This window comes from Amblyomma americanum, chromosome 3 (assembly GCF_052857255.1).
Source record: "Amblyomma americanum isolate KBUSLIRL-KWMA chromosome 3, ASM5285725v1, whole genome shotgun sequence".
Taxonomy (NCBI): domain Eukaryota; kingdom Metazoa; phylum Arthropoda; class Arachnida; order Ixodida; family Ixodidae; genus Amblyomma; species Amblyomma americanum.
In genome coordinates, this window is record NC_135499.1 from 133,127,531 (window position 1) to 133,142,096 (window position 14,566).

Genomic DNA, 14,566 nt, shown 5'->3' on the forward strand with positions numbered 1-14,566 from the left:
AGTCCTCCAAGATCACCGGTCACCTCTCGCCCGAGGAGCAAGTTTTGTCACCGCCAGTGGTTACTGACTCACCCACGGTGAGCTGCGGCGGTGATTTTGTATCCTGCATGCGGAGAGCGTAACATCATTGTGATGTACATTTGCAATACTGGCAGTAATGTATTTTAGTAGTGGCAGTATGGGCCTTATTCGGGCGCTACTCTCAGGCGCCTAAGACTTCGATGGCCTACTACACGAGCAGGCGCTCTTCCTCTCCAGCTCCTAGCCAGGAGTATAAAGGGAGAGGCTGGCTTTAGGAGCAGGACAGTTGTCACATCGAGGATCAAGACGGAATTGGTACAGATGAAATTGTGCAGGTGTCACAAGAGCGTTGAGCTGTATCTGCCAAATGTTGTGAGCCTCCAGTCCAGAAAGACCAGTGTGAGGGTAAAGGCAGAATTTATGATCAAGGCGGAGAGCATAGTAGTACTTTATGATGATGGCATGTGCTGCTACTACTAATAAACTTTGAAAAATCTTCAGAGCTATTGCACAAAACAAGACTTTGCACTGATGTCACCTGTGCGTCATTTGACGCCGGCGCTCCCTGTTACCATTAAAGCTTGTGGGCGTAGCTTTTCCTGTCTCTAAGAAGATGCCCTCGAATCAGCGTCACAAGCGCAGCCAAGAACAACGTATTAAGCGATAAAGGGGTGGTCGTTTGATGCCGGGCTTTCGCCAGTCTAAAGCCAAAGAATGAGTCGGAGCCAAAGGTTCAAAAACAAAACTTCATATAGCATATATTCGATGCAGGGGAATTTCCAATCAGTCGTAAGAACAAATACAAACTGATCAACAAAACAATACAACACGTGCAAAGAAACACTACAGATATTAGTACACAAGAGAGATCTTGCACCTAAAGCGCACTATTACACGAGAGAGAGAAACAAAAATTGGCTCCGGTTTAGCTCTGGTTAACCCTAGTGGAATTACGAAAGCTTCGTTTCCTCGGCACGTCGTCTACGCAGCGTCTCATTCCGACCTTCCCGAGAATTCAAACCGGCCTCTTCCGCTGTTGGAGTCACTCCAGCACGTGACACGACTGCTTTTAGCCGCATCTTCGTTACGACGCTTCTCGAGTCGTGCGGCGCGCTCTTCTGGCGTCTCTTGAGTGTGTTGTCTCTTCCTCGCTGCGTTGTGTCGTTGTTCCGTCTCCTTCGCGCTCTCCATAACGACTACATTACACCGAGACGAAGCGCATATATATATATATATATATATATATATATATATATATATATATATATATATATATATATATATATATATATATATATATATATATATATATATATATATATATACCCCGCGAGGTGACACCTCCTCTTCCTCTACCCCAGCGGAGAACATCTGGTGGAGCGAGCGGCGTCGACGGCGGCGCCATGTGTTGGAGCGCGGCTGAAGTGTTGCCAGGCAACTGCGGCTCAACGTCGTTCGTAGGCCACGCATATAACATACGGCGCGACGAGCCTAAAGGGCTCCCTGGCTGGTGTAGTAAAGCTTTCGCTATGAAACAGAAAACAATTTGTTCACCAAGTAGCGTGACAATCCAGCGACCGGATGGTCACGATGGTCTGTCCCACAAGCTGACGCGCGCTCCCTTGCAGGTCCCGGGAGTCGATCGGGTGCGCTTCTCCCAAGCTTGATCTACGACACCGGCTGACAGACAGCGTTACATGTTCTTCCTATGTTGGGCACGCCGTGTATTCGTTTCATCGCGCCAAGGCAGGCGCGCACGTATACACACAGTATAAACTTTACAACTGCTCTCACCCTTTCCGCCGCACGCGCTTCGCCATTGGCCAGGCGTGGAGAGTGGCTTCCAGAGAACTCGAGTCGCTTCTTTCCCACCATTCGTCGCCGCGGGCGAGGGAATTCGACAGGGCGTCGCGCTCGAGGTTACGCGCTCTCTCTATGTCGACAATGAGTGGTTTTCTCAACGTTACTCGAACCGTATGCGGCGCGCGCGGGCGTAATCCCTTTCGCGCCGCGGCGGCTTTCCAAATGGCGCCGAAATTTGTGACAGCCGGACTAGAGCATTAATCAGCGAAAGCTGTTCGCTATTTAAGTTGAGCTAACCTTCTCTTTCTCTGTCCTGTCGCACGACATCCCGTTCCCTCCTGGCCGTGTTGCGTTGTGTCTGCTCCGTTAGCGGACCCAACGGGTAGCGAAGAGCCGATCGTCAGAAGTCGGGCAGCAGGCACTCGGGCATCGCGTTTGACGACGATGCAGAGACGAGTCGAGCAATAGGGAAAACTAACAGAGATTTATTTACATGGTGATCGAAACGATTTCCTGTCCCACAATGAGCACTACGGCTCGTTTTAAAGGGTCCCGTGTCCCCAGGTCCCTAGTTGGGGAACTTGGTTTAATCAAAAGCGTCCAATCACTACCCTTTTGGGTCACGTGCACTTTCTTCGGGAACCACCCACCGAGACGTCCCCGACACACCCTCGCCACTTCCGGCGCCTGGCCGTTCCTGCAGCAGCGATGACAAACACGAAAGGCGACCCAGGTGGAAGGGGCGAAAACAAGGCACAAGTCGAAGCAGCACTTGCGAACAGAGTTCCGCACAATGGAAGAGGAGGCGTCTTCAGAACGGCTGGTACACAGGTGGTGGGGCTCGCTGTAAACAACAGCAGCCGCGTCCGCCGCCGCGCACGGGCCACCCAACAGGACACCCAGACACACTCTCGCCGCCTCCGGCAACTGGTTGTAATGGGCTTTGCCACTTAGCGCACGACCCTCTCGGCGCCGCTCTCCCGATGCACACAATTGAAAACATACGCGCGCCGGAAAACCCGAGGAAGCAGCTTGGAGCAGTTTGGCCAGACCAGCGGATGTCCGTCCGAAACCCACTGTCCCGAGGCTCGGGATATTTCGAAACGTAACAGCTTCTCCGGCGGCGTCCGAGATCCCGATGGACAAAGGTCAACAATCATTGTTCAGAGGGATAACTGGGGCGGATGGTGTTCACCATGTGGTTCACTGATGCTGGTACTCTGTTTCTTCAGGAAGTCTCTGCAGCTCCCCCCTTTTTTTTTTCTCAAAATGACGGCTTCTTGTTCTCTGCAGGCCAGTTTACTTCCTAGGAAGGCAGCATCAGTTGAACAACACAGAAACCACAACTGCAAAGCAAGCAAGTGCCATGACTCTCTCCCTGAAATTTACCAGGCTTCTTTTCAACCAAAACGGTTTTAATCCTTGCACAATTACGGCAGCAATTGAAGCAACCTGAGCATTCTTCAAACATACAAACAAAAGTTGAAGATGCCCGATAAAAAGAAAGTGATAGTACGCATAAGTCAGGAAAAAAAAATGCACACAAGCCAGAATCTCCGAGGCTATCAGTTACACTAAAAGCAGCGACTTAAGCCATCGGCATTGCCGTTCAATTTACCTCTTTTGTACCGAACGTCAAAAGAGTATTGCTGCAGTGCGAGGCTCCAGCGGAGCAGTCGGCCGTTTTTAGGGGACATACTCTGCAACCACGTGATACCTACGATAGAGTACCCCGGACCTTTCTTGAAATAGCACATTTTTCTTTGCAGCACCTTCTTCCTCCCGGCACCTAAGACTCTGCAGTGTGGAGTCTGCCCTTTGTTCAGCTATCAAGGACGATCGGTCAACCCCTAACCATCTTTGCAGGCTATCAAATGCCGGTGTTATCAGAAGCTCACCAAAGGCCTCTTTAAGCTCCATACAATTTTTGCTACTTTCAGGCCTGCCCAGAATGTTTACTTCTTCAGTCGCCGTTGCGGGGACCTCTCCTGACGCGTCAGGAGGCTCACTTTCCACCGTACCAACGCTACTTGACTCTTCCAGCGGCATGGACTTAGCGGCAATTTTTCGTGCTTTCGAGCGAGTTAGCGCGTAGACAGTCCCCTCCCCGAACACGAGGTCCTTCTGCCGCAGCAGTTGATCTGATCTGTTTGAAAACAGATAGGGGTACTGCATCGGCAGGCTGGCTGACACGGCAGCCTCCGTATGAAGTACTCCAAAGGGGCCTTCAATGCTTATGTTAGCAATAGGAAGGCACACGCTATTGGCTTCCACTGCCTGTTTAATCCAGGCACACTCCCCGGTGAATTGCCCTGGCTCTACATACGATGGGTGGACTACGTCCATTGTAGCTGCCGAATCTCGCAGCACGCGACACGGCTTTCCATTCACTACAAGATCTCGGATGTAGGGCTCTAGAAGCTTCAAATTTTCCTCGTTGCTGTCCACTGACAAGCAAACAACTTTTGGGTTTTTGCACACCGCCGCCATATGTCCCGGCTTTTGGCAGTTATAGCACACCGGCGCCCGTCTCTTTTCAAATGCTTCCTTTTGGCGCTCTTCTGCTTCAGGTGCTTCCTCTTTTATCCCCGCGCCCTTTTCGGAAGATTCTGCACTCCGTGCCTGCTCCTTCACTATGAAAAGTTGCCCCCTCTCTCCAGATGCTTTCCTGTTCTGGTATTCTTCCTTGGGGCTTTCCTTTCTGTCGAGTGCACGGCGTGAGACGAACTCTTCTGCCAGGTCAGCTGCCTTCGAGACAGTCGTAACGTCTTGCCTGTCTTGCACCCAGTGCCTTATGTCTTCAGGCAACCGACGGTAGAACTGCTCGAGGCCGAAGCATTGCATCATTTTCTCGCTTTCGTCATACGCCTTAGCTTCTTTTAGCCATTCTCCCAGGTTAGCCATCAGCTTGTACGCGAAGTCTGGGTATGACTCATCCCTCTGCTTCTCGGCGTTGCGAAATTTTTGACGGAATGCCTCAGCTGACATTCTGTACTTTTTCAGCAGACTAGACTTCACTTTGTCGTAGTTGTCTGAATCTTCCTTACACAAGCGGGCAATCACATTGGCAGCCTCACCTGACAATAGAGTCAGCAAGCACTGTGGCCACGTTGCCCTGGTAAACCCTGACTTCTCGCACGTGCGCTCGAAGTTTACCAGAAACAGACCTATGTCCTCTCCTTTCCTATAAGGTTGCATGAGGTCTTTCATTCTGACCGACTTTTGCTCTCCTACGCTAGGTGCTATGCTCTCACCGCTTTCGTTTCGAGCCTTTAGCACCTCCAGTTCAAGACGCTTAAGCTCAAGCGTTTTCTCTAAGCGTTTATCATTTCTCTGTTCTGCTTCCCGCTCTGATTTCTCTCTTTCCGCAATTAGCTCCAGACATTCTGAGAGCTCATCGTCGTCTGCCTGAAGTGCCTCGATAGCCGCGATGATGGCTGGCTTTCTTGTTTGGTCCCGGACATCCAAACCCAAATTTTTGGCCAACTCCAGCAAAAGCGGCTTTTTTAATGCTTTCAGATCCATGGCTGCCTCTAGAGCTGCAAGATTTTCACTTTACCAGGAAATATTTCAACTTACTTTGAAACAACATGTCAAAGATAGCCACAATATACAAAACCTTTGTAAGCTAACTAAGTACAAAGCCTGGTGAAACCTCAGTGAAGAAAATCCCAGCACTCACCGAACTGTGCAACCATGATCCCAGCGGAGTCGATCCCGACGCTGCCAACCAGTTGTTGCGTTGTGTCTGCTCCGTTAGCGGACCCAACGGGTAGCGAAGAGCCGATCGTCAGAAGTCGGGCAGCAGGCACTCGGGCATCGCGTTTGACGACGATGCAGAGACGAGTCGAGCAATAGGGAAAACTAACAGAGATTTATTTACATGGTGATCGAAACGATTTCCTGTCCCACAATGAGCACTACGGCTCGTTTTAAAGGGTCCCGTGTCCCCAGGTCCCTAGTTGGGGAACTTGGTTTAATCAAAAGCGTCCAATCACTACCCTTTTGGGTCACGTGCACTTTCTTCGGGAACCACCCACCGAGACGTCCCCGACACACCCTCGCCACTTCCGGCGCCTGGCCGTTCCTGCAGCAGCGATGACAAACACGAAAGGCGACCCAGGTGGAAGGGGCGAAAACAAGGCACAAGTCGAAGCAGCACTTGCGAACAGAGTTCCGCACAATGGAAGAGGAGGCGTCTTCAGAACGGCTGGTACACAGGTGGTGGGGCTCGCTGTAAACAACAGCAGCCGCGTCCGCCGCCGCGCACGGGCCACCCAACAGGACACCCAGACACACTCTCGCCGCCTCCGGCAACTGGTTGTAATGGGCTTTGCCACTTAGCGCACGACCCTCTCGGCGCCGCTCTCCCGATGCACACAATTGAAAACATACGCGCGCCGGGAACCCGAGGAAGCAGCTTGGAGCAGTTTGGCCAGACCAGCGGATGTCCGTCCGAAACCCACTGTCCCGAGGCTCGGGATATTTCGAAACGTAACAGCCGCTAGACGTGGAGAGGGATTTACTTCTTTCCACTTTGCCACCGGTCTTGGCGGCCATTAATTGCATTGAATTATTTATATTATGTTAAATAAATGAATTGATTCGGTAATTAAGGCCTTAACGGCTGACGCTGTATGTCACAAACTTCCGCTTTGGGCAGGTTAGGCGCGGATCCCCTCAACGGTATTCCGCCTTTCCACTACGGATGCCTGTGGCACATAAATTTCACTAGGCCGGTTGACCTTGGCGGTCGACCTGGCAAATCTTTGGCTTGTACACATAAAACAGCTGGGTGTTTATATCAGAAGGAAATGTTCACAGCAGAAACGGAAATACTACGAAGAGTGTTACATGGCCACACAAAAGCGAAATCAACAAATTTAACAAGTCTAGGATAACGTGGCACGAACAATTAATTAGCTCGGAATATATACTAGATTAAATACATGGATACAAAAATAAAGGCAACCTTAAAAAGGTACAGGCGCTGTTACAATGTACAGACACATAACAGCAAACAGAAAGCAGATGCGTGCGAATCGATCGTTCAGGTATATACAAAGCGAAAAGAGTTCTCACCTTCCTTTGGAGCCGAGCAGAAGGTGACGGCGAGGTGGTCGTAGCACGGTCTCGTGTGGAGGACGGTCGGACGCTCGGTTCCGCGGCGGGCACCCGAGAGACTGGATCGCCCCAATGCGGACTGCCCGTTGGAGGAACGAGCCCGCCTTCCTAATGGTGTCTTCGACTGGTCAATCCCGCGATTCGGTTAGGATCTGGCAGAGTGGGAGCTGCTCTTGCTCTGAGCGCATAGCGAGACTAGTCAAGCCGAACGGTCAGCGAGTTTTTAGAGCGGAAGCGCAGGAGGAAGAAGGGAGACGAAACTTCCGGAGCTACTACGCTGCAGCGCTGCTGATGACAACAGTAGCGCACGTAAGGTCCCTTGATTACATTTAGCCGCACGTGATCGCATACATTTTGTGTCGCGGTCGACGCTTAGCCTGTATCGATCGCTGCCCCGTCTTTCCATCCCACGGGACGCTCATTTTTCGAACATCGCCTTGTGGATAGCACTGTCGTGCTCGTCTGAGCTGCTGCTGGAATCGCTGTTGTGTTGCTGTCGCAACACAGACCGCGTTCCTAGCGTAGTTATCCGGCGTCTCTCGGACGTTTCGCCTCGCACATCGCGGCACCCGTAAAACACAACACAGCAAGGACATTACTACTGCATCAAAAGCCTGCACTTGCTTCCGCCTACGAGCAGGGGACGCCGAGGCCTCGCACCGCTTTCGCGAAATGGCGGAAGTGGCTCTGTCACGTGGACTCATCTCGGAGCCGCTCCGACTTTTTTTTCGGAGCGCTCTGAGCTGGAGGCGAGCGCTCAGAAAGCACCAGCCGAATGTAGTCAGAGTGGCCGGTTTCGACCAGCTGAATGCGCGGTCGCCCCTCAGAGCGCTCTAGGGCGACGTAAAGCGACCTGTCGAAGATACCATAACACTTTGCCAAAGTTGCGCGGCGCGGCCCCGTCAAGGCCTCGAGCTGCCCTATCACTGTTGCGAGGTTCCTGTCGGAACATGCCCGGCGTGCGGGGGGGGGGGGGGAGTCTCCCGTATATTTCGGTATTTAGGAGGCGGCTCGTGGCAACACGGTAGAGTGCAGCGGAATTTGGCTAAACCAAAGCTCTAACGCCTTTCCTGAACCACTAAGTGCAATTATTTCAGGACCTGGCTCGTCAGAATGAAGATGCTGCGGCGATGGCCTCTCCGACGAGCGTCCAGGAGGAGCCCTCCAATATCACCGATGACCTGTCGCCTGTTGGGCAAGTCGTGTCACCACAATTGGCTACTGACTCACACACGGTGAGCTCTGCCGGTGCTTCGGTATGCTCTATGTCGAGAGCGTAACAGAATTATGACAGACGTTTACTATACTGGCTTTAATGAATTTTAATAGCGGTAGTATAGGAGTTATTCGGGCACTACACTCAGGCGCCTAAGACGGCGACGGCCTGCTACACGAGCAGCCGCTGTTGGTTTCCGCCTCCAGCTCCAAGCCAGTCAAGCTGCGTCCCGACAGAGCGGTAGGGGGTGGGAAAGAAACAAAATTGCACAGCAATCGGCCAGGAGGAGAGACAGTGGGAGAGGTTGGCATAAGAGGCTGGGTAGCTGGGACATGGAGTGCAGGTGTGACAATAATGTTGAGTTATGTGTAATTAAGGATGTGAGCCTCCTGAACACAGGGACCACTGTGTCGGTCGGGTAGAGTTTATCATCAAGGCGCAGAGCACTCTTAATACTCTTTGATGATGGCTTGTGTTACTACTACTAATGAGATTTGAACAATCTCCAGAATATCACAAAAAACCTTTCACCAGATTAGTATGTTATTCAGCAAAAGCTCTTAGTCTCGGTTTAATCATCTAGGTTAATCCCACCCTCCCACCCGGTTACTTCTCTCTCTCTCTCTGCCCTGTCGCACAGCATTCCCTCCTTCCTGACCCCTAAATGTGGAGGATGATTTCCTTCTTGCCACTTTGCCTCTTGCCACGGCGGCCATTCAATTGAAATATTCTAGATTAAATTAATTCACTCAGTAATTAAGGTCTTAAGGCTGACAATGCAGATACCACTGTATGGGCAGGCACATTTATTTTTCATTTTTACAGTCCTACAATAATTTTTGTAGAATGCAGCGCCGTATGGCTAAACAAAAGCTCTAAAGCGCCAACTCGATGGACACTTGAGTCAGCTTCAACCGGTCTGCGCATGCGCGTGGCGCGAGACGCTTCGATCTGTCCTCAGCAGATATTTGGCGCTCGGGCTACATCGCCGTGGCGTTTCAGAAGAGAGCCAGATTACACCAATCTGATGACCGCGGGGCTCTCGGTGACTCTCTCCTTCACGGATTCAAGCTCTTGCAGGTTCCCCCAGATTTTCTTAGAATCCTTTCAGCTCTCGAACTTCTTTGTTCACGGCTTGACATTGTCAGCTCGAGAGGGGCAGCGAGCCAGCACTAAGAGCATGGAGACGCATGCCCCTTTTCGACCCTCGTCGCAGCGCGGTGCTGTGCGCTGGGCGCTCCACACGTATACAACGAGGAAGTGTTCATCGAGTTGCCGCTTAACAGCTTTCGCTCTATCTCTGTGTGGTTTCTTTCACGTCGCGCCTTTCCTTAACCACTGAGTGCAGTTTCAGGACCTGGTGCATCAGATAGGAGCCTCTGCGGCGAAAGTCTCTCCGATGAGCGCCCAGGAGGAGCCCTTCAAGATCACAGACGGCCTGTCGCCTGCTGGGCAAGCCATGTCAGCGCAAGTTGCTACTGACTCAAACGCGGTGAGCTGCGGATGCCGGGAGCGTAACTGCTTTGTTATTGACGCTATACGACTGTGTCAGTAATGAATTTTCAAAAATATCAACAACAATCGTAAAGTGCATGTCGGTGCCGCTTTCTTCACGTCCTGCCATTTCTAAACTGCTAAGTGCGAATTCCGGGCCTGGTGCTTCGCAGGTTTATGTGAGGACGTTGTTGTTGTTGTTATCCTTATACTATGGCACATGCCCACATAGGGGGATGCGCCAAGAGTTGGGGGGCACAGTGAGTTTTCAGGTAAATATTTCCTGGACGATAAAAAAAAGAATGCTAAGGAAGGAAGATGATAATGATTATGGATTTTTATGGCGCAAGGGCGTCTATGGCCAAAGAGCGCCATGGCACAAGGTATTTTTTTGTTACTCAAGGTGGGATCAGACCCATTTTTCAAGCATTTCAGCCCTTACTAGCCGAGCACTAGGCCAGGGCAAAGCTTGTAGCCATTGTATCACTGGTGGGTACCCGGAGGCACTGGGGATCGAACCCTGCACCTCCCGCATGCGAAGGAAGGAAGAAGTAAACAAAAAGGAACAACAAAATGAAACAGGGAAAGCATAACGCACGGAAAAAATCGAGGCTGATGTTTATAGCCGAATAGGTAAATGATAATGATAATTGTAAGAATAAAAGTAATATTGAAAAATTAAGTAACGAACATAAAAAGGTAGTTGTCTTGATTTCATTAAAAATTTTGGATGGCGATAAAAACTGACTTGTGGCTTTACCCAAGTGTGGTGGCTCCAAACAAAAATATGACTGGGCTACTCTATCAAAGGCCAGCAGTTGTAGTGGTTTCTTTGAAAGCCGTCTTCTCATCATGGTGTATCGGCGATAAAACAACAAAAAATGGTCTATGGTTTCGTGCTCACCAAAGAATAGACAGACGGGATTAAGCGCCAACCCAGACCTGTGCAAATAAAAATTTAAGGGCGAGATCCGGCAGCGGAGCCTTGATAGAGATACCTCAACCTGCCGTGAATCGCATGATTGCCTGCTCCACGAATACCTAGGTGTAGGTAACCATCGGATCTTAAAAGAGATCCAGTTGTCATTCTGTCTCCGGAACCTGGCTGCTGTAATGTACGCTGTAGCCGGAACGATAGATAGCACGGGGCCATAGAGGGACGCCTTTGCCAGGCAGTCCGCAACTTCATTGGCTGTCACACCGCTATAACCTGGCACCCAGATCATGCGAATAGGTAGGCTAATAGGTAGGCTAATAGCTAATAGGTAGGCTTTGTAGATGGTCTTCTAATATTTCATTTATAATGCGTTGTGGTAAATGCTTAGCGTTATTCAGGAAAATGTCATCACAGACAATTTCTACAGAGTACCCACTGTTTTTTGTCGGAAGGATGTTATACAAAAGAACATTTAAAGTTTCAAGCAAATTTTGTACCATAACTACCTGCGGGGTATGAAATCTAGGCCAGCGGACTCCAAAAAAGGAAGTCGGCTTGCAACAAAAAACAGACAAGGAGCGGTGTCAATCTGATTCATATATCCTTAAGTACTTCTGAACAGTTAGGAATTGAAATCTAGATGATAAAGGTGGAATACGGGCTTGAAGATAAAGCACGTTATTGGCCACGAAGTTGGGGAGGCCAAGGGAGAACCGAAGTGCTTCCCGCTACAAAAGAACGAGCGGGCGAATTTTGTAAGCAGCCGTAACAGAAAACAGCACAGATCCAAATTCTAAATTTGGTCGGACGTACAAAACATAAATCATCAAAAGTGCGTCTCTCCGCATTCCAGACCGGAGATTACTTAGTCTACGCAACATGCCCACAGCACGACCCCTTTTCGCTGCAACATGGCCAATGTGAGAGCGCCATGTGAGGCTGACATCATAAATGACACCAAGATATCTTCATGACTTAACATGAGGAATATTCTGTCGCTGGTAACTGAGAGACAGATGAACAGGATGTTTCATTTTAAAAACAAGTACAGCGCAGTTGTTTACATGTAAGGTGAGACGTAAGTCACACAATCATCTTTCGGGCAAATTCAGGTACAATTGCAGGCGCACTTAGAGAGATTGAATGTTAGGTGCTGCAGTGAAAAATGCAATGTCGTCCGCATAGACGTACGTGCGTATGTTTTGATGGCAGGGATGAGAGCTCACTAGAATATTAAAGAGCACAGGCGACAAGACTGCCCCTTATGGAACACCTCTGGTTTAGTTATTACTTCCTGAACTCACACCATTTAGTATACAAAAAAACTGTCTGTTTTCAAGGAATGGAGATATCCACGCAAGTAATTCAGATACTGCAGAGTATATAATCTTTGCAATATTATGTAGTGTTCAACGCTGTCATAAGCTTTGGCTACCTCTAATGTCACCAACGCAGCATGCATTTTTTGTGCCGCACAATACGCATGCGGCTGTCAAGATCGGTGTGAGCATATTGAACATTTTTGACGGGAACCAATTTGACAGAGACTAAGCATATTATTGCGGTCCACAAGCACGTAGGGGTATGACCCTTTCAATTAACTTTACCACGTTTGATGTCAATGAAATGGGCCTAATATTATCCAGAGAATAGCCACCACCATTGTTTTTAGGTAAAGGGATCACTTTCGCGATGTTCCACTCAGGAGGAATCCAAGCATGTTTGATTGAAAAATTAACCAACTGCAATAAGGATGTAGGGGACTCCTCAAAGAGGATCCTTAACATTTTTTATGTTACCCTATCAGGGCCAGGAGGAGCAGTCGGTAACCTCAACACTATCGGGGAAAGCTCGGGAAGGGTAACAGGGGGGACACGCTGAAACTGGTCTACTGACGCGGAGCGCAAAGAAAGTACAGAGGCGAAACGCTTCTGAAATCCTTTGTCTCAACTGTTTCTATTGCTTCTTGCGGGGTCAAAACACAATAGGGTGAATTTTCTGACGCCGGAATCTTTTTCCGCGATCTTAAGAATCCGAAAAGTGCGCGACGATTTCCTGATTTTGATAGGAAATCAAAATGCTCGGATTTATCATTTTCTTTCGCTTGTGAGATTGTGCTAGTAAAAGTAGCCGCAAAAACTTATTATCATGCCAATTTTTTGGGCACTGATTGTGTAGGAGCTTCTTCCATGCAGCCTTTCTGCGTCTGTAATCCCGCGAGCAATCTGTATTCCACCATCTAGCTGAAGTGTTCACTCATTATGTACGTACCAAAAGTTCGGACTTCTCTCGGCATTCCTCACTAGCCAAGCATATGCCTTTTACTGTATGCTCTTCAGTAGAATTAACTGCTGAAGCAAGAGTGGAGCGCAAAGAGGACTGAAACTGGTCATAGTATATATATGACCTCAACTGAGAGCACGCTTGAGTTAAGTGGCATTTAACATTATAAACGATATGTTTGTGATCGCTAGATGCTCCACAATGTGCACAGTCGACCAAATGAGCACAGGAACATTAGGGCTGGTGGAAGTTAAATCAAACAACAGATCGAATTTGTGGGCGGAGAAATGTGGCCGAACCTGAATTCATACACGAAAGCTTGTTACCAGTAGCCCATTCCCAAAGGCGCTTACCACAGAAATCTGTCATAAAGCCTCACGACACATGATGAAAATTAAATTCACCGGCCAAGAGAACTGACCTCTGACAATTAATGCGCAGGAGATCAAGCAGCCTGGTACCCTCCGCACACCAAGGAAAATAAACATTTACTTATGAAAACATAAGGCACCCTGGAATTTCAGTCTAAAGCCAATAACTCACAGTATATAGTAGAGAACTGAAAAGTAATCTTAGGCCTCTGGCAAAATTTAGAAGAAACTAGTATGAGTAAGCCTCCTCCTTTTGGCTGACAATCTTGTCGAAATGAGGAATATCTTTGCAAATGGAACTGTTTTTTAGATGTAAGCCAAATTCCTTGTAATGTAATTATGCCTGGATCATGTTGAGATATATGGTACAGTAAGTCTGTTGAAGCTCAAAGAGGTGACCGACAGTTCCACTGGAGAACTCTTAAAACCCATATGGTTGAGAAATCCGGGAAGCAGCAACTGCCTGCCCTAAAATGGTTTCTTTCGTCTTAGAGCCAATCTGTTGCTTCTTTGATTTCGGCTGAGGATGTGGAGAAGAAGGGTTAGACATGGGGGATCCCCTGCGTTTGAGGATTCGCGTATCCGAATCCTCCATCTGTGCATCATGAATAATTTGAGCATTATCTCAATTAGTGGACCGAGGAAGTGGAGAAACAGCAGTAACTTGTACGTGGGGCTGATACTGCTCAGACAAGGAACGTTGGGTCATTAACGAAGGAATGTCTGACATGGCTGAAGTCATTCCATTTTGCATGGCCTGGGTAATCTGCTTTGACAGAGCATTAGATATGCACTCTCTGACAGTGGACACTATCCTGTCATCTATATGAGCCATAGGCTTCCAAAGGAGTCACTATTGGCAGAGAGATAGACGAATCTTGTGCCACTCCTGAACGGGCTGACACACCTGCATAGCCGTGAGCTTTCTCTTTAATTTCTGATGTTGCCTCGCGCCGGCAACAGTGTTTGCGGTCGGTTGTCTAGAATTTGTAATTCATGATCCCGAGAAGGACAATCCATGGAATTTGCAGCGTGAGATCCACCGCAGTCAACACTTCTCGTTTTGATCAGAGCATAAATTTGATGGATGGTCATTGCCGCACTTGCAACAGCACTATGTGGACTTGCAGCCACGGGCACTATGGCCATATCGCCAGCAATTGCTGCACTGCAGTGGCTTAGACGGAAGGGGATCTACAAGGAAGATTAGGGGCCATGCTTTTATTTCTGAGGGGGAGGCAGTACCCGCAAAAGTGGTAATAACCGTTTCCGTTGGCACCCGCTCATATTTCGCCTACCGGCTACAGCGATGCACAG

The 14,566-nt window shown here is 49.1% G+C and overlaps 1 protein-coding gene across 1 annotated transcript; it reads right to left on the bottom strand.

Moving 5' to 3' along the window:
* Window positions 1-229: 229 nt before the first annotated feature.
* Window positions 230-6,319, bottom strand: LOC144124129 (uncharacterized). Its single transcript, XM_077656791.1, has 2 exons — window positions 3,723-6,319; window positions 230-261 (listed from the first exon to the last, which is right to left on the bottom strand). Exons 1-2 carry the CDS (start codon window positions 5,347-5,349, stop codon window positions 230-232), a joined length of 1,659 nt encoding a protein of 552 aa, XP_077512917.1. The 5' UTR covers window positions 5,350-6,319.
* Between the last annotated feature and the right edge of the window lie 8,247 nt (window positions 6,320-14,566).